Below are 23,271 nucleotides of genomic sequence, written 5' to 3'. Positions count from 1 at the left end.
GTGAGGTGTATACTAATAAAAACTTATTTTTATTAACCATGTAAGTATTAAGCTCAGTCTTCTCTCTGGATACTTTCTAACTGTAAACCCCAGGAATCTGACTCACGACTGACTGTATTCCTGCGTAGCAGAATAGCGTGCGTGACTTTCACTCAACTGGTATTCTTGGGTTCAACATATATACATAAGCTGGTTGGTTCTAGGAACCAAACTCTTCTCTGTAACCACTGTGCACTGCCTGTCACGTGAGGCGCTGGTGTGGAGTAGGCGTGTCACTCAGGAAGAGTACTGACGCCCCTGCAGACTGGCCCACGTCTGTCGACCCCAAATTCAGCTGGTCCTTACCATCATAACACAGTCGCTCACCAAACTCAGAGTCCTGGAGTTCTTGAAATATTGTGCCCTTTCCCATAGCTTTGTGTTTTGATCTGTAAGGCGTGCATTCGCTAAACATCTTTTAGAATAGTTTTTATAAGCCTGTGTTTAAGTCCTAAAATTACTTTCTTGTAGTTTTCACAGTTGTATTTTTTTTCTCTTGAACAATGACTAAACCACTAGACTGAAGTTCAGACAGTTAATGCATTTTAGTCTCCTGCCTTTCCCTTGGGGGTCTCTTTGTGCCTTGTTTTTCCCATCTATAAAATGCCAATATAACAAACTGTTCCTGGAGGTTACCTAGAGTGCTCAAAACCAGAACTTTTTTTCACTCTGCTTTTATAAGTGTGAGCCTATTAAAAAGAGGTAGCTTGCCCTGAACCTCTTTTGATTCTGTGACTGTGAGTAGTGTTTGCAAGGTGTAAAGTACTGTGATAGGGAAATGGAGGCAGTCCAAGGGTAAGCTCAGGATACATTCTGTCCTAGTTCCCTACAGTGCTGTAGAGCTGTGCTTCTGAAAATGTTTTCTCTCAAGTCTCCTAAAGATAGGGTAAAATTACTAAGGACCCCAGAGAGGTATATTAGAAATTAAAACAAATCTTGAAAATATTGATGTAATTCATTTAAAATAACCTATTCCTTTTAACACAAGTAACAGAAAATGAAAACTAGCTATACTTTGAAAAGTATTTCTTTCGCAAGAACACTGAATTAGTTTACATTTCTGCAAATCTTTTGAATGGCTCTCTTGCTTAATGGACAGGTGGATTCTCACATCCCCTTCAGCCTTCAACCCCTGCTGATCCATTTTTCTGGTTTAAGTATGTGATGGAAATCTGAACTGATACAGACTTGGAATCTGACTTGATAGAAAAGAAGGAGTATCTTAGTTTTGTTTGTTTGTTTGTTTGTTTGTTTTTTAAGATTTATTTATTTGAAAGAGTTACAGAGGCAGAGAGAGAGAGGTCTTCCATCCTCTGGTTCACTCCCTAAATGGCCAATCTGAGCCAGCAGCCAGGAACTTCTTCCAGGTCTCTCATGTGGGTGCAGGGGCCCAAGCCCTTGGGCCATCCTCCACTGCTTTCCCAGGCCATAGCAGAGAGCTGGATCAGAAGAGGAGTGGCCAAGACTTGAACTGGCACTCACATGGGATGCAGGCAGTGGCTTTACCCACTACACCTCAGCACTGGGCCCCTTAGTTGCTTTTTTAGTTATAACATTATCCATCAGTCACTTGATAGCTGCTGATTTACAGAGATAGGCAGACCTTACAAATGTTGATCCAATTCACTCACAACATCCAGAAAATCGTATTCATTAGTCCAACCACCAGTCTCATCAGAAAATTTCAAACTCAAGAAAGAGGATACAAGTTATCCAGAATTCTAAATTTTGCTCTAAAGCTTATATTTTACCATTAGCAACAAATAATTCAGTTATTCCCCTTCAGGGGACAGACTCCCTCGTTTTTATGAAAACGTCTGCTAAATATCCAAGTCTGAGCATGACTGTCCATCATTCTCTCAGACGTAAATGATGTTCACTTAGTTCAACTTACATCTCCAGGAGCTTTTCAAGGCAGCATGGTAGCCTTCCCACTTTCTCACATAGACTATTTTTATTTTTTAAAGGTTTATTTATTTATTATTTGGAAGTCAGAGTTAGAAGAGAGGCAGAGAAAGATCTTCCAACCGATGGTTCACTCCCCAGTTGGCTGCAACAGCCAGAGCTGGGCCAATCCCAAGCCAGGAGCCAGGAACTTCTTCCTGGTTTCCCATGCAGGTGCAGAGGACCAAGGACTTGGGCCATCTTCTACTGCTTTCCTAGGCCATAGCAGAGAGCTGGATCAGAAGTGGAGCATCTGGGACTTAAACCGGCACCCATAAGGGATACCAGCACTGCAGGCAGTGCTTTACCCGCTATACCACAGCACCGGCCCTTCTCACATAGATTGTTCAAAACGTGTTCAGCAGGGTTGAGATTTCATAAAATTAGTATTTATTACTGCTTTATCAAGGCCTTTTTTCTCTTTTCCACTGTCATTCTTACTGTGAAAATAGTTTTGACCCTGTGGGTACATGAAAGGATCTCAGATCCCCGGGAGCTCTGGATTGCTCCTGAGAATGATCATCATAAAGTGATTGCAGCTTTATTGGTCCCAGCGGCATCAGCATCTTCAAGTGCCCCCATGTTATCAGATGTAAATTAGCTACTGTTTGGGGAAATATACAAGGCTACTTGAAAAAGCTCATGAGAAATGGAATTAACAGATAACTTTATCTTAGGAGCATGTGTGTAGCCTAGTGGTTAAGACTTCCAGGTGTGTCCTATGTCACCATAGCTGGGTTTGATACCTGCCTCCAGCCCCAGATTCTGGCTTCCTGCTAATGCTAGGCCCAGGGAAGCAATGGTGACGGCTCCTATAATTGGGTCCTTGCCACCCATGTGAGAGACCTGGATTGCACCTGCAATTCTCAGCTTTGGTTCCAGCCCAGCCCTGTCCATTGTAGGCATCTGGGGACTGAACCAGCTAATAGGAAGCTCTGTTTGTATCTGTTTTGTATCTCAACCTCTCAAACTTAAGGGAGAATTATGCTAAGCTTATTTGAGTATAAAAATTTTTGGAATCCATGCATTTTTTTGGTTTTATTTTTTAGTTATGTATCTTTTCCTTCATATATTTAGTATATCGTAGTGTCCATTTGTTACTCAGACTACTTAAAAGGGAACTTATTCACAAATCATTTTGGAGCAGTTAGAGTATTTTCTTGTCCTTGTAGACTTTGACAGAGAACAATGGTAGATGCAGAAAAAAAAAAAATAATACTTCAGAAATGAGTTAACGAATTAAGAAGCAGTGTGCTGGGCCCAGCATTAGTGGCGCAATGAGTAAAGCTGCTGCCTGTGATTCTGGCATCCCCCACGTGTACTGGTTCAAGTCCCAGCTGCTCCACTTCCCATCCGGCTCCCTGCTATTGCCCCTGGGAAAGCAGAGGAAGATGGCCCATGTACTTGGACCGCTGCCCCCATGGGGAGACCTGCATGGAGAGTCGGGCTCCCAGATTCAGCCTGGTCCAACTCCAGCCATTGCAGCCATTTGGGCAGTGAACCAGCAGATGGAAGGTTCTCTCTGTATCTTTCTGTAACTTCCGCCTTTCAATTAAACTAAACAAAATCTTTAAAAAACCAGTATGCTGCATAGAGTATATCAACAGTGAGTGGTTGTAGAATCATGCTAATGCAGGCTGATGGACTTTTGTCAGTATTAAACCTAACTGCTGAGGGAGAAGAAAAAGAGGCAGCACTCACTCTCCTTCCGTATGTTGACAGCCATGCCAACCTTTCCCCCAAAGTTAAATTTACTAGTGCTTAAAAACCAGAACAGTGTGCCCTTATGTCTGAACTTTATTTTTTTTTTTTAATAATGATGTTTTTGAACCTTTCAGTAAACGGTCCTCAGGAAGTCATATTTTGGGACCAGAGCTGTGGCATAGCAGGTATAGCCTCTGCCTGTGATGTTGGCATCCAGTATGGGCAGCAGTTCATGTCTGGCTGCTCTACTTCCAATCCAGCTCCCTGCTAATGTGCCTGGGAGAAGTAGCAGAAGATAGCCCACGCCCCTGCACCAATGTGGGAGACCTAGATGCAGCTCTAGCCCTAGCCATTGTGGCTATCTAGGTAGTGAACCAGCAACTAAGCTATGCTTTAAACGTTGAATTGTTGGTAAAACAGTATCATGTGTGTTGTTTTCAAAATAAAATTTAAGAAGGTACTGACAGGAATGGCAGTGATTTTGCAATGAAAGTGTGCTACAGCCGGAAGTCACCCCAGTTGCTTCCCTGTGGCGGGGAGTAGACAGCAGTGATGGAGGCAGCATCAGGAGGACTCCAGGGTGCTGCTGTTGGTTGTGTGAGCATATGTGTTGTGCAAAAGTATTGGGCGATTTATCTTGGGTTGTGTCCATTTCTATATGTGTGTGATATTTTTAAGTTTCCGAAGGTTAAAAATGCAAAGATCTGTATACAAAACAAATGCCTTGTACAAACATGTGGGCTTTGGTGATGTGAGAACAAAGCGCCGTTTTGTAGAACAAGAAGCCTCGTTAGCAGTTTTTTTCAGCACTCTCGTTGCAGATATTCAGTGTGTAAAACATGAAAAAGTTGTTTGCGTATTCAATCAACTTGAGAAATTCTACTGGGCGCTACATGTGATAAAGGAAAAACCATTTTTCCAGAGAATATATTAATGACTCCTGTTTGTCCACCCAATGATTCAAGGCTCATCCACTGCAAAGTTCAACAGGATTCACAGAGGGCCTCTCTCGACATTTAATTTTAAACCTGATTTTAAAACCTGGAGAAAAGAAATCTGTCAAAGTAAAGTTTACCCCAGTTTATAACAGAACTGTTTCCTCACTAATCATAGTCAGGTAAGTTCTGAGATAGAGCTAAGAGTTGATTTTTATAATATAACAAAAGTCCTTAATTAGTTTCAAGATGAATTTGCAAATATAACTTAATAAAATTCAGTGCATCCGTTCTATGTGATGATTTATAAAATAACAGAAGAAATTACAGATTAAAAGATGTTGCAGATTTAATGCGAGGAAAATCTGTAATTCTTGTTCTTGCGTAGGAATAACCTGACTGTGATGGATGCCGTGATGGTCCAAGGGCAAGGAACAACTGAAAATTTGAGGGTGGCAGGCAAGCTTCCGGGTCCTGGAAGTTCCCTGCGGTTCAAAATCACAGAAGCATTGTTAAAAGATTGTACAGATAGTGAGTATTTCTAACAATTCCAGTGGCACAAATTTCAGTATTTGCTTTCACATATTTCTAAAAGACGGAATATCTGTGTATGCACACCTTAAGCATTAGTGATGAGTGCTTAAGATTTGGGGGAAATACCATATCTTGTGTTCAAGGTTGCTTTGGATCTTTTTTTTTATTTTTTGTAATTTTTTTTCAAAGATTTTATTTATTTGAAAGGCAGGGTTACAGAGTTCACTCCCAAATGGCCACAACAGCCGGAGCTGCGCTGATCCAAAGCCAGGATCAGCCTCTGGGCCTCCCATGTGGGTACAGGGGCCCAAGCACTTGGGCCGTCTTCCACTGCTTTCCCAGGCCACAGCAGAGAGCCGATTGGAAGTGGAACAGTGCCCATATGGGATGCTGGTACCACAGATGGCAGTTTTACCTGCTGTGGCCCAGCCCCAGCCCATATCTATATCTTACAAGATGGAAAGTACTGGGATAGGCATTGAGGCACAGTGGGTTAGGCTCACTTCGGATGCCTGCATCCCATATCAGAGTGCTAATTTGAGTCCTGGCTACCCAATCCAGCTTCCTGCTAGTGTACCTTGGAAGGCAGCAGATGATGGCCCAACCCAGGCTATTTGGAAGCATCTGGGGAGTCAACCAGCAGTTTCTCCCTTTCTGTCTCACTGTTACTTTGCCTTTCAAATAAATAAGTCTTTAAAAAAATATCAATATTCACTGTATACCATAATTAATTTATTCTAGGTATGAAAAGTAAAGCATAATAAAATGTTTCCCATTGCAAATGACATATCAAAGTAAAGTACTTCTGGAGCCTGAGTGGTAGCCAATCTCTTTGGGTGTGGGGTGGTTCGTGATCTCTGGCATAGGGTCCTTCATGGCTAATGCACTTATCAGTTGGACCAGGAGCACAGGATGGGAAGGAAGATTGACCCTCATTCCCAATGTTTTTCTTTTAGGTTTAAAATTAAGAGAACCAAACTTCACATTGAAAAGAACATTTAAAGTAGAGAATACAGGACAGCTTCAAATCCACATAGAAACCATTGAAATCAGTGGCTATTCCTGTGAGGGATATGGCTTTAAAGTTGTGAATTGTCAAGAGTTTGCACTAAGTGCTAATGCCTCTAGAGACATAATCATATTGTAAGTATTTGACTATAAGGTGTAATGAGTCATTGACTTCTCCACTTTGTGTATTTGGGTTGTTCAGATTCTGAGCAGAAGTTTATAAAAAAAAATGAGTCATTATCCACAAATTTGATTTTTTTCACATTTAATCTCTGCCTCAGGTTTTCTTTATGTATTTGTTTTCAAAGTTAAAAAATTTCTATTTCCAAAGTGGATGAGATCATCTTAGAATGAATTTCAAAATTATTTTGTATTAAGTTGTTGGCATAAATTCATATTATTGCAGCAAAAGAACAGGGACTTATACCCACCAATACTGGTTTTCCATGTTATTCAGCATAACAGTATATAATATTTTGGTCAGAAAACAGTGTTAATCCCTGTGTCAGTAACAGTTGTAGCATATTTTAAAAATTGATAACCTGTTAATTAATAAAGTTTATGTAATAAAATATAACCTCTGCCCCTTAACTGAATAATAATTTTTTAATCTTCAATGTTTGCTTAAGTAATGATATTACTACATGCAATAGTAATAATGCTTGACACCTAAAGATAAGAGTGAGGAGTAATATATCTTTGTTCAAAGTACAAACAGCAAAAAAGAAAAATAATTGTGTCAAAAGTGATAGTACAAAAGATAATGCAAAGATCACTTGGATTAGGATTCTTTTTAAAAAAAAATAGTGTTACTGCCAATGAAGTTTAGGAAAAGGATGTGGATGTAGATTTGGAGAGCGAAGCAAGGTAGAAGAAGAAACTGAGAGACAACTATCTTTATTAATAATTATGGAAAGTCGCCTATTGTTCTTTTTCTATGTAATTTCTTCAGTTACCCACAGAATATAGTTGTTCCCATTCTTAACCTCATGGGACAATGCTTTCTTCATCTTAAATGACTGAAAACATCATAGTCAAATTCTGTGTTATATTTTAAAGGTTTATTGGGACTGATACTGTTTTAATCTGTTCCTTGTGGTATGTTCTTAAAATTTACTGCCATCATTCTGTTTTAGGTTTACTCCAGATTTCACCGCTTCTAGAGTTATTCGTGAGCTGAAGTTTGTAACAACCAGTGGTTCTGAATTTGTATTTATATTGAATGCATCCCTTCCATACCATATGTTAGCAACCTGTGCAGAAGCCCTGCCCAGGCCCAACTGGGAACTGGCGCTGTACATCATCATCTCAGGAATAATGAGGTACTTGTGCCTTTTGCCCAGGTTGGCCTTCATTTGTCACTGGGTGTTGTTAACCAAGTGCCCCTGGGTGCCAGTCACTATGAACAAAATAGAGCTCTGTGCTTTTGTCAAGCTTATAAAGTGGCGGGAATTGTTAGAACTGAACCCCTCTTGGGTGGCATTTATGATATATGAAGTTTCTTTTACCTTTGAAATATGTTAGACAAATTAAGTCCACTTTAAATTCTTAAGAAAAAACCCTGATAATTTACCAGGTAATGTTACATGCTTTGAACATCTATGATTTACTTAATTAGTAGTATACTCTTCTGGAATAGTACCTAAACAACATGAAATTAATTAGAAAAAAGTGTTTTAAGTTCTTGGGATCATTTAGGATTTATTTATGCGACAGATACACACACACACACACATATACATATATATATCTGCTAGTTCACTCCCCAAATGTCACAACGGTGGGAGCTAGGCCCGACTAAAGCCAGAAGCCAGGAGCTTCATCTGGTTCTCCTGCATGGGTGGGGGCCCAAGCACCTGGGCCATCTTTTGGTGCTTTCCCAGGCCATTAGGAGGGGAACTGGATTGGAAAAGGAGCAGCCGAGAACTGAAAAGGCACCCATAGAGGATGCTGGCACTGGAAGTGGTGGCCTAACCCTCAACACCACAGCACCAGCCCCAACAGATAATCTTTGTACATTTTGAGAATCAGATATACTCACCTGAGTTAATTTACACAGTTATCTCATGCATTCTATAAGAGAAAAGAATTGGCCCAAGAAGTTGAAACCAAAATTCTTTTTGGTAAAAGAAAAATTATCTTCCAGGTATATCTTCTGGTACAAGTAATTATTTCCGTCCCATCACCTCTGTGTAACAGGGCACTCAGTAAAAACTGTTTGTAAACTTTCATCGTAACACTTTGATTTTTGTCTTATGCATTGTAAGTTACCATAGACATCTTTCTTTTTTTAATTTCCTGTTGTACTTCACCAAGAAACTGCTTTTAACAGCACACTTTTCTCCCTTGCACTCACTCTGAGCTCTGTCCCCTGCAGTGCACTGTTTCTTTTGGTCATTGGAACAGCCTACTTGGAAGCTCAAGGAATTTGGGAGCCATTTCGCAGGCGACTTTCCTTTGAGGCCTCAAACCCGCCCTTTGATGTGGGAAGGCCGTTTGACCTCAGGAGAATCGTCGGTATTTCACCTGAAGGAAAGTAGGTTCACGTGCTGGCAAGGGGCTGTAACTCGTGTAGGCTTGGTTGATGTCATCATAAGGAAGAATAAATTCTCTTTTCAGGAGGAGGAAATTCTCCAGTCAGATTGCCTACTAGCACCCTTTGTAAGCCCTCAGTTACTAAGAGCTCGTTCCACATAAACTGTGTTACGTCGGTGAGGGTTAAGGTGCTCTTGAACACTGACTTCACTCCTAAGTTATCAGAGAATGGACCCTAGAACGTTGTAGAAATCAGCTCTATATTTCTTGCTGGTTTTTTTCCAGAGTAGTTTATAATAATGGTTTTTTTTTTTAATACTAGATATTATAGGTTGCTATTTACTGATCTGCAGTTGGTCCTTTTTCAGCTTGAACACACTCGGCTGTGACCCCGGTCACAGTAGGGGTTTCTGTGGTGCAGGCGGCTCATCATCCCGACCCAGTGCCGGGAGTCATAAGCAGTGTGGCCCATCAGTCCACCCACACAGCAGCCACAGCAGTAGGAACTCAGCTGACGTTGAAAATGTCAGAGCCAAAAACAGTTCAAGTACCTCGAGCAGGACTTCTGCACAAGCAGCTTCCACACAGTCTGCAAGCAAAACAGGCACCCTGGTCTTGGACTCAAGTGCAACAACCCAGGGACACACAGCAGGCAGGAAGTCCAAAGGGGCAAAGCAGAGCCAGCACAGCAGCCAGCACCACAGCCACAGCCCGCTGGAGCAGCACTCGCAGCCGCCGCCACCAGTGCCTCAGCACCAGGAGTCCCAGCCCGGGAGGCTGTCTCCTGCCCCCCTCGCACACCCTTCCCACCCAGAACGTGCCAGCAGCACAAGGCACAGCTCAGAGGACTCAGACATCACCAGTCTCATAGAAGCCATGGACAAAGACTTCGACCACCATGACTCCCCACCCCTAGAAGTGTTTACAGAGCAGCCCCCATCGCCACTGTCAAAAAGCAAAGGTAATCATATGTTCCCCTGTCAGGACAGCATGGCATAGCGGGTGAGGGGCGAGCCAAGGCATGCTTAAGGAGCCGCGTGATGGCAGTCATGAGAGCTGCTCTGGTAGGTGTCCTCTGGCTCGTACGTCTCCGTACTGTTGGTCGACTTCTCCACATCCCATGCAGACAGAGGTATGCGTTTGTCAAAAAGGTGTCTCTTAGATTGTTTGTCGATATCAGAAACTTGTTGGACATCTGTTTCCATTTTCAGCTGCCCGTGATTATTGTGTTATTTTGGTAGATGGAGCTTTTTATTAATTGTTAAAATAATTTTGATCAGAGTAGTAAATTGGAGATCATCTGCCTGTTATCTCAAAAATAGAAATTCTGCATAACCTTTACTCTGGTGTAGGAGTTGGCAAACTATAGGCCGAATCACCACCTGTCTATAAATAAAATTTTATTGGAACACAGCCACGGTCATTTTCTACATATTAGCTATGGCTGCCTTCATGCTGTAAAGATAGGGTTGGGTAGAATGACAGACAGTATGGCTGCCCCCTGCTTTAGAGTTCTGCATACTGAGGTAATTTTCAGAGTAACAGATTACCCCAAAACCTAGTGGCTTAATCACCAGCAGTACTGCCTCACAGTTTCTGTGGGCCAGAAGTCTTGGTCTCAAGGCTGCAGTGCTAGCTGGGGCTGAAGTCATCTCAGAGTTCACCTGCAGACGGATCTGCTCCAAGCGCACTCAGTGGGCTGAAGGCAGGATTCAGCTCCCAGTAGACCTGGGGGCTCCCATTCCTTCCTTGCTGACCATTGCACAGCATTTGGCTTCACCAGAGTGAGCGAGAGGGCAAGAGAGGAAGCAGGCCAGCATGGCGGAAGGCACTGTCCTTTACAACCGGATCTTGGAAGTAACAGCCCGAAATGTTGAGTTGTGCTCACACTCCAGGAGAGAGGATTTCTTAAGGGCAGAAATAGCAGGAGGTGGGTGATCTTGGTGAGCAGATTGTAACTTCCAGAATCAAAATGTCGAAACCAGTTAATGGCCTCGAGTTGCGGTTCAGTTTTTGTCCTGCTATGGCCTGAACTTTTTGACTTCTTCCCTGCTTCTTTGTGGTAGTTAAACTAACTACACATCACCCACTGCCAAACCTGTGTATCTCCTGCTCTGGTTTCCTGAGGAGTTTGCCTTTGGTTCATGCAGAGAACCTAAGAGGTCGGAAAACTTGCCACCTAGAATCTAGGAGTTCCCTTTTAGAGGCTGTCTTAGTCCCGCTGAGATAGACTAGCTGTACTGAATCCTCTTTGTATTCCATGCATTTAGATTTTACAGAACAGTAAAGTATCTTGACTACCACTAACTTCTACAAAAATCCTTTTTAGGTAACTCATTATTAATAGAGCTCATAAATTTTAGGATAATTTTTACAGTAATAATTAGTGAATACCAAAACCTTTTATTTTATAGGCCAAGATACAGAATATGGTTTTTCCACTTTGAGGGCATGAATGAAATAAACATACTTTCTTATCACAGAGAGTGGGGAATTGGGACAGCCCTACACAGCAGTACAATAGGTCTCCTTTGTTTTCAGGCTCATTCGTTTAGAATGTAATTATTTTTTAATGCTTTTGAATTTCCGTAGTGGTCCTAAAGGCAAGCTACTAAAAACTGTTTAATGAAGGAGCATAGAGAACCCATTCGAGGTGACTGTTGGGCCCACACAGAAACCGTGGCCATCGGCCTCACAAGAGCAGCCACTCTGCTTGTTAGCTTTCTCCCACTGCTCTTAGAAGAGGCCCAGAATGTATACTTTTTCCTTCAGTAAATGTTTTAATGAAGATATAGCACACATAGAGAAGACCAGTCTTTAAAATGTACTTTAAAAGTTGGGCATTGCTCTGGGGGTTCTAAAACAGTATGTCAAGGAGCTATATATAGGCTTTCGGCTGGGCAGAACCTTTGCAGTTGCTCAAGCTTTGCTTTGTACATAGTTACTGTGTCTGTGTTACTACCCAGAACTGTGGTCCAGGAACCAACATAGTAATATCACCTGGGAGCTTGTAGGAGATGGAGACCGTTGGGCTCCAACCCAGAGTACTGAATCAGAATCTGCATTGAACGTCATCCTAGGTCTGTGTCCCCTGTGTTAAGGTCCTAACCCCACAACTCGTGAAATGTGACCAGTGGGATACCCCTGGAATTGACGGGGTGTTAGTATAATTCTTTGTAGATTCACCAGTTTGTTTCTTGTTGTGGCTAAATAGTAGTCCATGGTGTGGATGTAGTTTGGAGAATTTTTGTTTTTCATTTTTATTTATTTGAGAGTCAGAGCTCCCATCCACTGGTTTACTCCGCAAGTGTCCACAACACCCAGAGCCAGCCAGGTAGGCCCAAAGCTGGGCGCTGAGACCCAGTCCCTGTCTCCCATGTGGGCCGCAGGAGTGCAACCACTCAAGTTAGCAGGGCTTCCTTTCAGGGTCTACACCAGTAGGAATTCAGAGTCAGGACTCAGACTGGAACCTAAATCCAGGCACTTCAGCATGGGACATGGGCGTCTTACCCCCCAGGATAAACACTTGCCCCTGTAGCGTCGTTTTTTAAATCATTCTCTGCCGAAGGGCATTTGAATTGTTTCCCATTTGGGGCTATTATTTATGAAGATGATATAAATATTTGTGTACAAGTTTTTATATGAATATGAGGTTTTGTTTCTCTGGGATCAGTGCTCAATAGTGAATTTGTTGAGTCTTACTGATAGTTGCTGTGTCGTTTTTTGTTGTTACTGTTTTTAAAGATGTATGTATTTGAAAGGCAGAGTTACAGAAGGGGGGCGGGAAGAGAAATCCTGTATCTACTTCCCAAATGGCTGCAACAGCCAGGACTGGGTGGGGCTGAAGGCAGGAGCCAGGAGCTTCATCCGGGTCTCCTATGTGGGTATCAGGGGCCCAAGGAGTTGGGCCATCTGCTTTCCCAGGGGCTTTAGCAGGGAGCTAGATTGGAAGTGGAGCAACTGGGACTTGAATCGGCATTTATTTCAGATGCCAGCATTGCAGGCAGCACCTTAACCTGCTACACCACACAACACCCACCCACTATGTAGTTTTTTTTTAAGAAGCTGGCAGAATGTTTTCCACAGTGACTGTACTCTCCCAACAACAATACAGAAATGATCCTGCCTCTTCGCAGCCTTGCCAGCATTTGATGGTGTTATTATTTTTCCTGCCATAACTGTTCTGATAGATTGTACTGATAACTCACTGTGGTTTTATTTTGTGTTTCCCTAACAACTAGTGTGATGTTGAACATACTTTTGTGTGCTTATTTGCTATCTGTGTATCTTCAATGAAGTATCTTCTTCTTGTCTTTCACCCATTTTCTAATTGGATGATTTGTTATTTTAATTGTTTGAGTTTTGAGAATTGTTTGTATATTCTAGATACTGGTTCTTTGTCCGGTATGTAGTTTGCAAGTATTTTATCCCAGTCTATAACATGTCTTTTCATCTCCTTAACGTATGTGATCCATTTGAATTACCTTTTGTTTGAACTATGGGAGTTCACTTTGGGAGTGAATGTTAATTGCAAACTCAATTTCTGTAATTGTTACAATTATTTACTTCATGTTAGGTGAGTTGCAGTAGTTCATGTTGTACAAGCAAGTGGTCCGTTTCAGCTAAGCTATCAAATTTATATGATTGGGATTTTGTTTATTTATTGAGAGGCAGAGAGACAGAAGAGAGGGAGTTCATCCATCCACTAGTTCACCCTCTTAGTGCTTGTGATGGCTGATGCTGGGCCTCGACCAACGCCAGGAGCCAGGAACACAGTCCACGTCTCCCACGTGGCAGCATCACCTGCTGCTGTCAAAGGTCTCATTGTCAAGAAGCTGGAATTGAGAGCCAGAGCTGCTGTTTGAGCCCAGGTGCTCTGATGTAGGGTTGAGGTGTCTGAAGTGGCATCCTAACTGCTGGGCCAAACACTTGCCCTCAAGTTTATGTGTTCAGAGATGTTTGTAGTATTCCCTCATTATCTTTTTGATGTCTGTACTGATAGCTTCTATTTCATTTCTGACGCTGGTAAGTTGTGTCTTGTTGGTTTTTGTCAGTCTTGCAGAGGTTTCTCAATTTGATTGACCTGTTCAAGGAGACAGCTGTTAGGTTCCATTGACTTCCCTGTTGCTTATGTGCTTCAGTTGCTTTGCTTTCTGCTCTTTATCAGCACCTTGCTCCTGCTTTTTTTAGGTTTGTTTTCTTTTCTTTTCTAAGGTTCTTGAGATGTGAACTTAGATTGTTGCTATAAGACAAATTCTTGCCGGCGCCGTGGCTCAACAGGCTAATCCTCCACCTTGCGGCGCCGGCACACCGGGTTCTAGTCCCGGTCGGGGCACCGATCCTGTCCCGGTTGCCCCTCTTCCAGGCCAGCTCTCTGCTGTGGCCAGGGAGTGCAGTGGAGGATGGCCCAAGTGTTTGGGCTCTGCACCCCATGGGAGACCAGGATAAGCACCTGGCTCCTGCCATCGGAACAGCGCGGTGCGCCGGCCGCAGCGCGCTACCGCGGCGGCCATTGGAGGGTGAACCAACGGCAAAAGGAAGACCTTTCTCTCTCTCTCTCTCTCACTGTCCACTCTGCCTGTCAAAAATAAAATAAATAAATAAAAAATAGGAAAAAAAAAAAAAGACAAATTCTTTCCCCTCCCCCCCTTTTTAATTTATTTACTGGAGAGGCAGATTTACAGAGAGGGAGAGACACAGAGAGAGAGGTCTTCCATCTACTGGTTCACTCCCCAAATGGCCACAACAGCAAAAGCTGGGCCAGTCTGAAGCCAGGAGCCAGGAGCTTCTTCTGGGTCTCCTACGTGGGTGCAAGGACCCAAGCACTTGGGCCATCTTCTACTGCTTTCCCAGGCCATAGCAGAGAGCCAGATCAGAAGAGGAGCAGCCAGGACATGAACTGGCTCCCATTTGGGATGACGGTGCCACAGGCAGAGGCTTAGCCTATACAGCCACAGCACCAGCCCCTTCCCCCCATTTAATGTATGCTTTGCAAACTTCCTTCGTAGCTCCGTTTTTGATAATCAGTTTTCACTCCATTCCATATTTATTTTTTATGTCTCTTGACCCAAGGATTACTTAGAAGTTTATTGCTTAGTTTCCAAGTGGTTGGAGATTTTCCTCTCTGTTAATTGCTTTCTTTTTTTTTTTTTTTTTTTTTTAAGACTTATTTATTTGAAAGAATTACACGGAGAGGGAGGAGGAGGGAGGGGGAGAGGGAGAGGACGAGGGCGAGGGCTGGATCGGAAGTGGAGCAGCCGGGTCTCAAACTGGTACCCATAAGGGTGGCCAGCACTTCAGGCCAGGGCATTAACCTGCTGTGCCACAGCGCCGGCCCTGTTAATTGCTTTCTAGTTTGAAATTATAATGATTGGAGACCACACTCTGAATGACTTGAGTTCTTTCAAATGTGTTGAGGTTGGTTTTATGGACATGGATGCAGTCTACCTTGGCATATGAACCATGGGCTCTTGAAAAGAATTATATTCTCCTGTTTTGCGTCAAATTGTTTATAAATGTCTGTTAGATGCTGTTGGCTGGTGATGTTGAGTTTTTCCATGAGCTTCCTAATTTTCTGTCTAGTTGTTTATTGTTTAGAAGAGGGTGTTGACACTTCCAGCTGTCAATATGGACTTCTCTCAAACCTGCTTCTGATTCACATACTTTGCAGCTCTTTAAATGTGCATACATGTAAAGATTTCTACATCTCTTTGGTGGATTGACTTTTTCATCAATTAGATCATTTCCTCTTTTATCTCCAGTAATGTTCTCTCCTTCGACGTTTACTTTAGTATGAATATAGCCTCTCCTGATTTCCTTCACTTAATGTTTTCACAGTGTATTTTTTATTCCCAACTGGTCTATATTATTATATTTGAAGTGAGTTTCTTATAGGTAGCATACATTTCTTACAGATAGCATACATACTTTTAATTCAGTCTGCCAGTCAGTCTTTTTCTTTGTGTAATTAGACAGTTTTCTTTTAATGAAATTGTTGATGTTTTAGGACTTAAATCTGTTGTTTTATTTCTGTTTTCTCTGTTTCCCTCCTTCCTGTGGGTTATGTGTATCTTTTTCAGAATTCTGGTTTGATTTCTCTGTAGTGTTTTTGAGTATGTATCTTCCTTTGTATAGCTTTTTTTTTTTTTTTTAATACTTATCTATTTGAAAGAGTTACACAGAGAAGGAGAAGCAGAGAGAGAAAAAGTTCTTCCATCCACTGGTTCACTCCCCAATTGGCTGCAACAGCCAGAGCTACGCTGATCCAAAGTCAGGAGCTTCTTCCAGGTCTCCAACGCAGGTGCAGGGGCCCAAGGACTTGGGCCATCTTCTGCTGCTTTCCCAAGCCACAGCAGAGAGCTGGATCAGAAGTGGAGCAGCTGGGACTTGAACGGGCACCCATATGGGATGCTGGCACTGCAGGGGGCAGCTTTACCTGCTATGCCACAGTGTCAGCCCTGAATAGCTTTTTCAATGGTTACTCTAGGTGTTACATAATTTTTTAAAAGATTTATTTATTTATTTATTTATTTGAAAGGCAGAGTTAGAGAGAGGAAGAGACAGATCTTCCATCTGCTGAGTCACTCCCCAAATGGCCACAATGGCCAAAGCTGGGCCGATCCAGAGCCAGGGGCCAGGAGCTTCTTCCAGGTCTCCCATGCAGGTGCAGGGGCCCAAGGACTTAGACCATCTTCCACTGCTTTCTCAGGCACATTAGCAGGAAGCTGGATCAGAAGTAGAGCTGCCGGGACTTGAACCAACACCATATGAAATGCTGGCATTGCAGGAAGTGGCTTTCCCCCCAGCCACAGTGCCAGCCCCGGTGTTCCATAATTTATCAGTCCTCGGAGATCATTGTTTACCAGTTCGAGTAAAGGGTGGGAGCCTTAGTTCCCTTTCTGCTTCTTTGCCTCCCCGCATTTATAACATAATTATCTTAAATATTTTCTCTAAGTGCATTTGGAACCAAGATACTGTTAGAATGTTTGCTTCGGTCATCAGACATAACTGAGAAATCTGTCGACATGAGGGAAAGCCTGTTCTGTTTACTCGTATTTTTGCTTCGTGTGCTCTTCTCTAAGCCTCTCAGGTTCCTCCTCTGATCATTTTCTGTTTGGGGAACTCCTTTTAGCCATTCCTGTTGAACACCGATTCTCTTAAGTTCGCCTTCATCTGCTAGTGTCACGATATTCCTGAAGGATGTTTTCATGGATGTGTAGGATTCTAGAATGATAGTCGTTTTCTTTGAGTGCTTGAAAAACGCCGGCGCTAGCCACCATGAAGTGTGAGAAATCAGTTATTATTGTTCCAGTACAGGCGAGCTGTCAGATTTCTTCAAAGTTCTGTTGTTTGCTTTTAGGATTCTCAGGTTTGATTCAGACATATCTTGGTGTGGATTCCGTCATGTTTGTTCTGTTTAGGTTTGCTTTCTTCGTTCATCGGTGGATTTGTCTCTTGTCAGATGCAGGATGTTTTCAGCTGTTGTTTTTGCTGAGTACTCTCTCAGCTTCTCCCTTTCCTTTCCTTCTGAGACTGCGATGACACAGACGCTAGATATGTTTTTCTATATTCATATTTAGCGATAATTTCTCATCCCCTGTATTCTGTTAAAAGTTACAGAACCTGGCCACCATGTCTTTCCTCAGCTCCCACTGTCCCTCCCCCATCTGGCCCCTTCTTCCCACCTCCAGAGTCATCTTATATTTGTTTTTATATCCTGTCCATGGATTTTAGTTGTGCTTATCACCCCATATTCCCAAAAGTGTGAGTACTCAGATATTTTTTCCCAATCATTTTTTAATTGAAAAAAATAAGGGATTTGTGTCTCTTAATTAGGGAAAACTGGGCTCCACTTAGTGTCAATTCTGAAATGGGATTAGACTGTCACTGGTAGAGATTTGGACTGTAAAGCCACAGATTGATGGCACTCTCACAGAAACCACAGTCCTTGACCCTGACCACTGATTCTAGAAGAGCCTTCCACTAAAAGCTGTTATAATCTAATCTACTTATTGATGGGCTGAGTTACTTAGAAAGACTTGAGATGGGGTGAGCATGAGAACTTGGGGTAGCAAGCCTCAGAGCAGCTCACGCTGTTGGTATATTTCACTGTTGGGAAGGCGCAGAACTGACTGGTGCAGCCAGTGGGTGCTGCTGAGCACTTCCTGAGTGCCAGGCACCGTGCAAGCCCTGAGGGTGGAGGGCCAGCGCCCTGCCCTTAACTGCTCAGACCGTGCAAGGAATTACAGCCAGCTGGGAGCCTGGAGAGTGGAAATCATAGGGAAAATGTCACAGAAGAGCTTCTTGCCTAGAGACAGACGTACAAGATTGGGTGACTACAGGAGATAAGCCAGCATCCCCAGTCCGGAGTCTGCTTGGAGACTGTGGGGAAGGCAGGTGGGTGAGTAGCCCCAGGGACAGGTCGCCTAGCCTGCTAGGAGCCTGACGCGTCTGGCTGCCTTGCCCGGCTCCCTCGTCTGCCCCAGGCTCACAGTGTTCAGTGTGTTTCCCCCTGGGTCACTTAAATAATTTTTTAAGACGGCAAAAGCTAAGTATTGACAGCGATGTGGAGGAAAGGAATTTCTGAATTCTGGATTCCCAGGCCCAGTGCCCCCAGCCCGATCTCTGTGTAGTGAGGACAACGTGATAGCGTGAACAGGTGTTTGTGCTCAGGAAGCTGAGCCCCTGGTGGGCCAAGGCCAGAGCACACTGAAGAACTAGGACAAGGCTAGAGAGACAAATGGGTTCAGATTGTGAAGGAACGTGAACTTTATCTCATAGAACATAAAACAGAATAAAGTTTTTAAGTTTTTCAATTGCTTCGAAAAGAAATCAGTGTTCTTGCCAATGGAAAAGACAGAGGAATAGGAAGGGATAGCAGGAAGTTAGGGCCATTGTAGTAGGCCAAGCAACAGATGAAATCTTGCGCTAAGGAAGAGCGTTGGGGGTGAGAAAGGATTAGCAGTTTCACAGGTAGCGTCCGTTCTACTGATGGATTGCTAGTGGGAGTGTACTGTTTAGATGATTTCTTCCAGTGACCCAGAATTCCCAAATGCTACTCTGAAAGACAGAAACTGTTCCTCTGGGATTCCTAGGGGATATACACTTGTAGTGGTCATGAATGAGGTGCTCCGTTACTACCCGTGGTGGCCAAGGCAAGTGTCTGACACACCTGGACAGAGCTTACGACCTGAGCCTGGATTCTCTCATTGACCCTGCGTCACAGTCACCTGGAGGGCTGGAGGGCTGCTGTGCCCACCTCCAGTGTCCTGTCCTGGAGATTCGGAATGGGGCCATACAGAATTTGCATCTGTAACAAGTTCCCAGGTGATGCTGACTCTGGGTTTCAGAAATACGCATTTAGAACCATTGACCTACCAAGGCAGCATCTCTCTGTCAAGCCCAGTCCTTCTACGAGAAACCAGCCCACCGAGGAAGGAGAGAGACCCTTAGAAAGGAACATGCCCTGAGAGCCAGCTTGTTGCCTTATTCCACCAAGTGGCAAGACACGGGCCCCACTCCCTGAGCACAGCTTTGTGGGGAAGTGACTGCCTGCAGATAGATGCGGGCTCACCGTCAGTCTACTCCGTCAGCTTTTCTGATTGTTCTCTTAGAAAAGCAAGCAAGCAGTCTCCTCTCCCTTCAACAACTGAACCTGGGAATGGAAGCAGCAGAGGAAATCACACCTGCCACTCCTGTGGCAGGGTGACTGGAAGCAGAGTAGCCAGTTCTCAAACCAGGCACTCCCATACGGGGATCCCAAGTGGCCGCTTAACCTCTCTGCCACATGCCCGCCCCAGCAATATTTTTTTTTAGTGCTCCCTACGTTATGCTGAAGTGTGTCTGGCTAAGAACCACTAGTATACACCAAAAATTGAAAAGATGGTTTTAGGATATTGACCTCAATTGGGCAACTTGGTTTTGATTGCTTATGTTCATTTACTTGAAGTGAGTCCCTGGGGAGAACAGGAAGGGGCAAAAGCTGTCCAAGGGTGGATCACTAGGGAGGGAGCACCAGCAAAGATGAAGCCAGCAGTCCTGTCGTCGGGAGACAGTGAGGTTGGCGCCCTGCAAGGCAGGGCAGGGCACTTTGTGCAGTGTCCAGAAGAAAGGTCATGTATAGCGTGCAGGTGAAGGGGTCATGGGTAGCCACTTCAGAATTACGCTTGTTACCGTGCTGCGGACAGAAGCCCACGTGCAGCATAGTGAGAAGCTGATAAAAGATGAGAATTCAGAGGTAAAAAGGATAAACTGCACTTTGATGGGATAAACTTGGTTTCTCTACATTTTCAACTGCACTGTTGGTTTAACTGCTTTTTTGTTTGTCTATCCATAACTTCAAAATGTGATTTTAGTTTAAAATTTTCATTTCCAGCCCTTTCTTATTTATTGTGGAAGTTTCAGTTCATTGTAAATATAGGTGATTGATGCAGATTTACTGCCTCACCCTGTGAGTCTAAACAAGAGAAGATTACGTAGTTATAGATAAGCAGGTGATTGCCTGGATACAGCTTTTGGTCATGTGGGGAAGTACGGGGCCCTGTAAGCATGGGCTCTTGAACTGTAAGGATCTGAGAAATCACAGGGCCACCTCTGACATCCCCTTCCCTTCTGCCATGCAGTGTGTTGTGTGGGGGAAGGGGGTGTGTGTCCACTGGCCCTTTGGGATAGGGCAAAGGCTATTATAATTAAATCCGCTAGCCAGTCTTCTAAAAAAAAAAGGCCCTAATTTTAAAATTTTTGTTTATTTATTTATTTGCAAGACAGAGCTCTTCCATTTGCTGGTTCACTCCAGTGCCCACGACAGCCAGGGCTGGGCCACATGAAACCCAGGGGCCCAGAACACAATCCAGGTCTCCCACATGGGTGGCGGGGGCCCAAGCACTTGAGCCATCACCTGCTGCCTCCCGGGGCGCACATTGGCGGGAAGCTGGAGAGAGAGCAGAGAAACAGGAAGCAGGCACTCTGATACAGATGCAGACATCCAAGCAGCGTCTTGCCTGCTACACAGAATGCCTGCCACAGACCCCTGAATTTAGAGACGTAATTTCTCAGTTCTGATTCCAAATCTAGCACCTTGTGAAATCAGTGTAGTGAAGTGATGAAATGACACTCCTGGACACTGGTCAGTCAGAGCTTCGCGGGTTTTCTGGTTGTTTTTTTCTGGATCAGGCTCAGCAAACATTTTCTGTAAGGGGCCAGGTGGTAAATGTTTGTTCCTTTCTCAGCTGCAGACTGACTCTGTCACATACTCTTGTTTTTCCAACTAGTTAGAAATGTAAAAACCCTTCTTGGCTCACAAGCCATATAAAGCAGGCTGCAGACCACAGGTCTGGCCCAGGGGCCATAGTTTGCCAACCACAGTTTTAGATGTCAAAAGTTTGCATCTCTGGCACCCACTGAGAGTGGTGGCATTCTTTTGGATAAAGCATGAAACGTCAGGGCTTAAGTTGCATTACATCTCTCTCATCAAAAGGATGTATTTAAAATGACAGTACCCACAGAAAGGATTAAGATGTGGTTCATGTGGCTTCTGCCTCTTTAACCTACCTGCCTCTTCAGATGGCTTTGCAGGCACCACTGGGGGGCCCAAAGCTGGGATTTCTTTGCCTCTGTCCAGGCCCCTAGACTGTACGCTCCGTACTGCTGTGTTGCCAGCACACAGAACACTACCTGGGAGTCACGTTGTGAGCTGGTTCTCATTTGTCTTGGTAGCATCCAGATCTTTTGAAATAATGGCCTTTTTGTAGCTCCGCTTTACCTGTCCATATGCAGAGTGGCATCACATAGTATTCACCTGCCAGCCACAGCGCTGAGCCCTGTAAGGTCCTGTCTTCCCAGCCCACAGATGAGAAGCCAAATCACGCAGCTCAGTAAGGGAGAGCCAGGATTCAGGCCCAGCCACTGTGGTTCCACTGCTGAGGCCCCTGGCAGCCCAGGAGGGGAGCAAGGGTGGCTCAGTGTGTGTGTGTCCCCATCAGGCTCCCATCTCCAACACAAGTCAGAGGAGCTCTGCTTTTCACTTCAATGGCTTTTAAAAGCTCCACCATCCTCTGGAGAGTACAAAAGTGTTCTCAGATTGGTCAGACCGTGTTCATTGAACTGTACGCTTAAAATTGGTGCATTCTTTGGTGCCTCGATAAAACTGATAAAATTCTAATCACAAAGTATGATTTGGAAAGCTTTAATTAGAGAAGAACCCTTTCTGGATCAGAAGAATCCACCCCATCCAACAAATACGTATATAATTGCTTTGTTTTCTCTGCTATGTACAAATCAATGGTTCTTTGACATTGATTCTCCTCCGCAGGGAAAGGCAAATCTCTGCAGCGCAAGGTGAAGCCACCTAAGAAGCAAGAGGACAAGGAGAAGAAGGGCAAGGGGAGGCCCCAGGAGGAAGAGCTGAAGGACTCTCTGGCCGACGATGACAGCTCCTCCACCACCACAGAGACCTCCAACCCCGACACAGAGCCGCTCCTCAAGGAGGTAGGGGCCCGCGGCTCAGGGCTCTCGGTCCGGGTGCACAGCCGCTGTGTTCTGTTCCGTGGGCATGCAGGAAGGGCCGCACCCCTGCAGCAACAGGCCCCACAGCGAGCAGTGGCCGCGCTGCCCCTGGGGACCGCTTTGGAGCACGTTAATACAGTACAATAGTAATACAGTAATAGTTACACAGTAATACAGTACAATAGTTAGAACGTGGGACCACTGCTGTTAAGGACTGTCTGGAATGGCAGCTGCTCTGCCTCAGGATGTTTGTTTCAGATTTGAATCACTGGACGAGGGTGAGAAGGAACCATACCATTTAATCATGCTCGGTTCGTCCTGTCACGCAGGGCTTTGGTGACTGCTCACTCCCTGTCCTGGAGAGAGAGTGTGGCCCAGGGCAGGACCCCTGTCTGTAGTGGTGACCAGGAATCCAGAGCCCCGCGTGCCCCAGGACACAGCAGCACCTGGAAAAAGCTGCCCTACCCCTCTGAGGCCCAGCTCACAGGGAGCTGTGAGCATCAGCAGTGATACTGCAAAGTGCCTGGTGCATGGTGGGCGTGAGAGCTGGGGGTGAGGCTCTGCTGTGTGTCCAAGAGCGTGAGTTATAAATGGAGTGCAGGCGACACGGTGGCATTCTCCTTCACCACCTGTCTTTTCAGATAACTGTATTTCAAATTATTTTTTATTTATTTGACAGGTAGAGGTATAGACAGAGAGAGAAAGGTCTTCCTTCCGTTGGTTCACTCCCCAAATGGCTGCTATGGCCGGCGCTGCGCCGATCCAAAGCCAGGAGCCAGGTGCTTCTTCCTGGTCTCCCACACGGGTGCAGGGACCCAAGCACTTCGGCCATCCCCCACTGCCCTCCCGGACCACAGCAGAGAGCTGGACTGGAAGAGAAGCAACCGGGACTAGAACCCGGCGCCCATATGGGATGCCGGCGCCGCAGGCGGAGGATTAACAAAGTGAGCCACAGTGCCAGCCCCTGTATTTTAATTTTAAATGATCCTGATGTAGCCTTTAATGTTGGAGACCAGAATTTCACTTTTAGTCTGGTGACCCAAAGAACAATTTCTTAAAGATATTCAAC

At 44.4% G+C, this 23,271-nt stretch overlaps 1 protein-coding gene across 2 annotated transcripts in view; it reads left to right on the top strand.

Moving 5' to 3' along the window:
* TMEM131 (transmembrane protein 131) overlaps positions 1-23,271 on the top strand; it is a 172,928-nt gene that overhangs the window by 136,430 nt on the left and 13,227 nt on the right. For both annotated transcript variants that reach the window (XM_062209925.1, XM_062209926.1), the window contains exons 26-32: positions 4,653-4,804; positions 5,011-5,153; positions 6,113-6,299; positions 7,301-7,486; positions 8,542-8,700; positions 9,068-9,660; positions 22,009-22,184. In XM_062209925.1, coding sequence (XP_062065909.1) covers positions 4,653-4,804; positions 5,011-5,153; positions 6,113-6,299; positions 7,301-7,486; positions 8,542-8,700; positions 9,068-9,660; positions 22,009-22,184 — 1,596 coding nt within the window. The remainder of the gene's footprint in view (positions 1-4,652; positions 4,805-5,010; positions 5,154-6,112; positions 6,300-7,300; positions 7,487-8,541; positions 8,701-9,067; positions 9,661-22,008; positions 22,185-23,271) is intronic.

The sequence above is a fragment of the Lepus europaeus genome, chromosome 13 (genome assembly GCF_033115175.1).
Source record: "Lepus europaeus isolate LE1 chromosome 13, mLepTim1.pri, whole genome shotgun sequence".
In the NCBI taxonomy this organism is placed as follows: Eukaryota; Metazoa; Chordata; class Mammalia; order Lagomorpha; family Leporidae; genus Lepus; species Lepus europaeus.
Note: the sequence above shows the minus strand (reverse complement) of the source record. Positions and strands in the feature narration are given on the sequence as shown.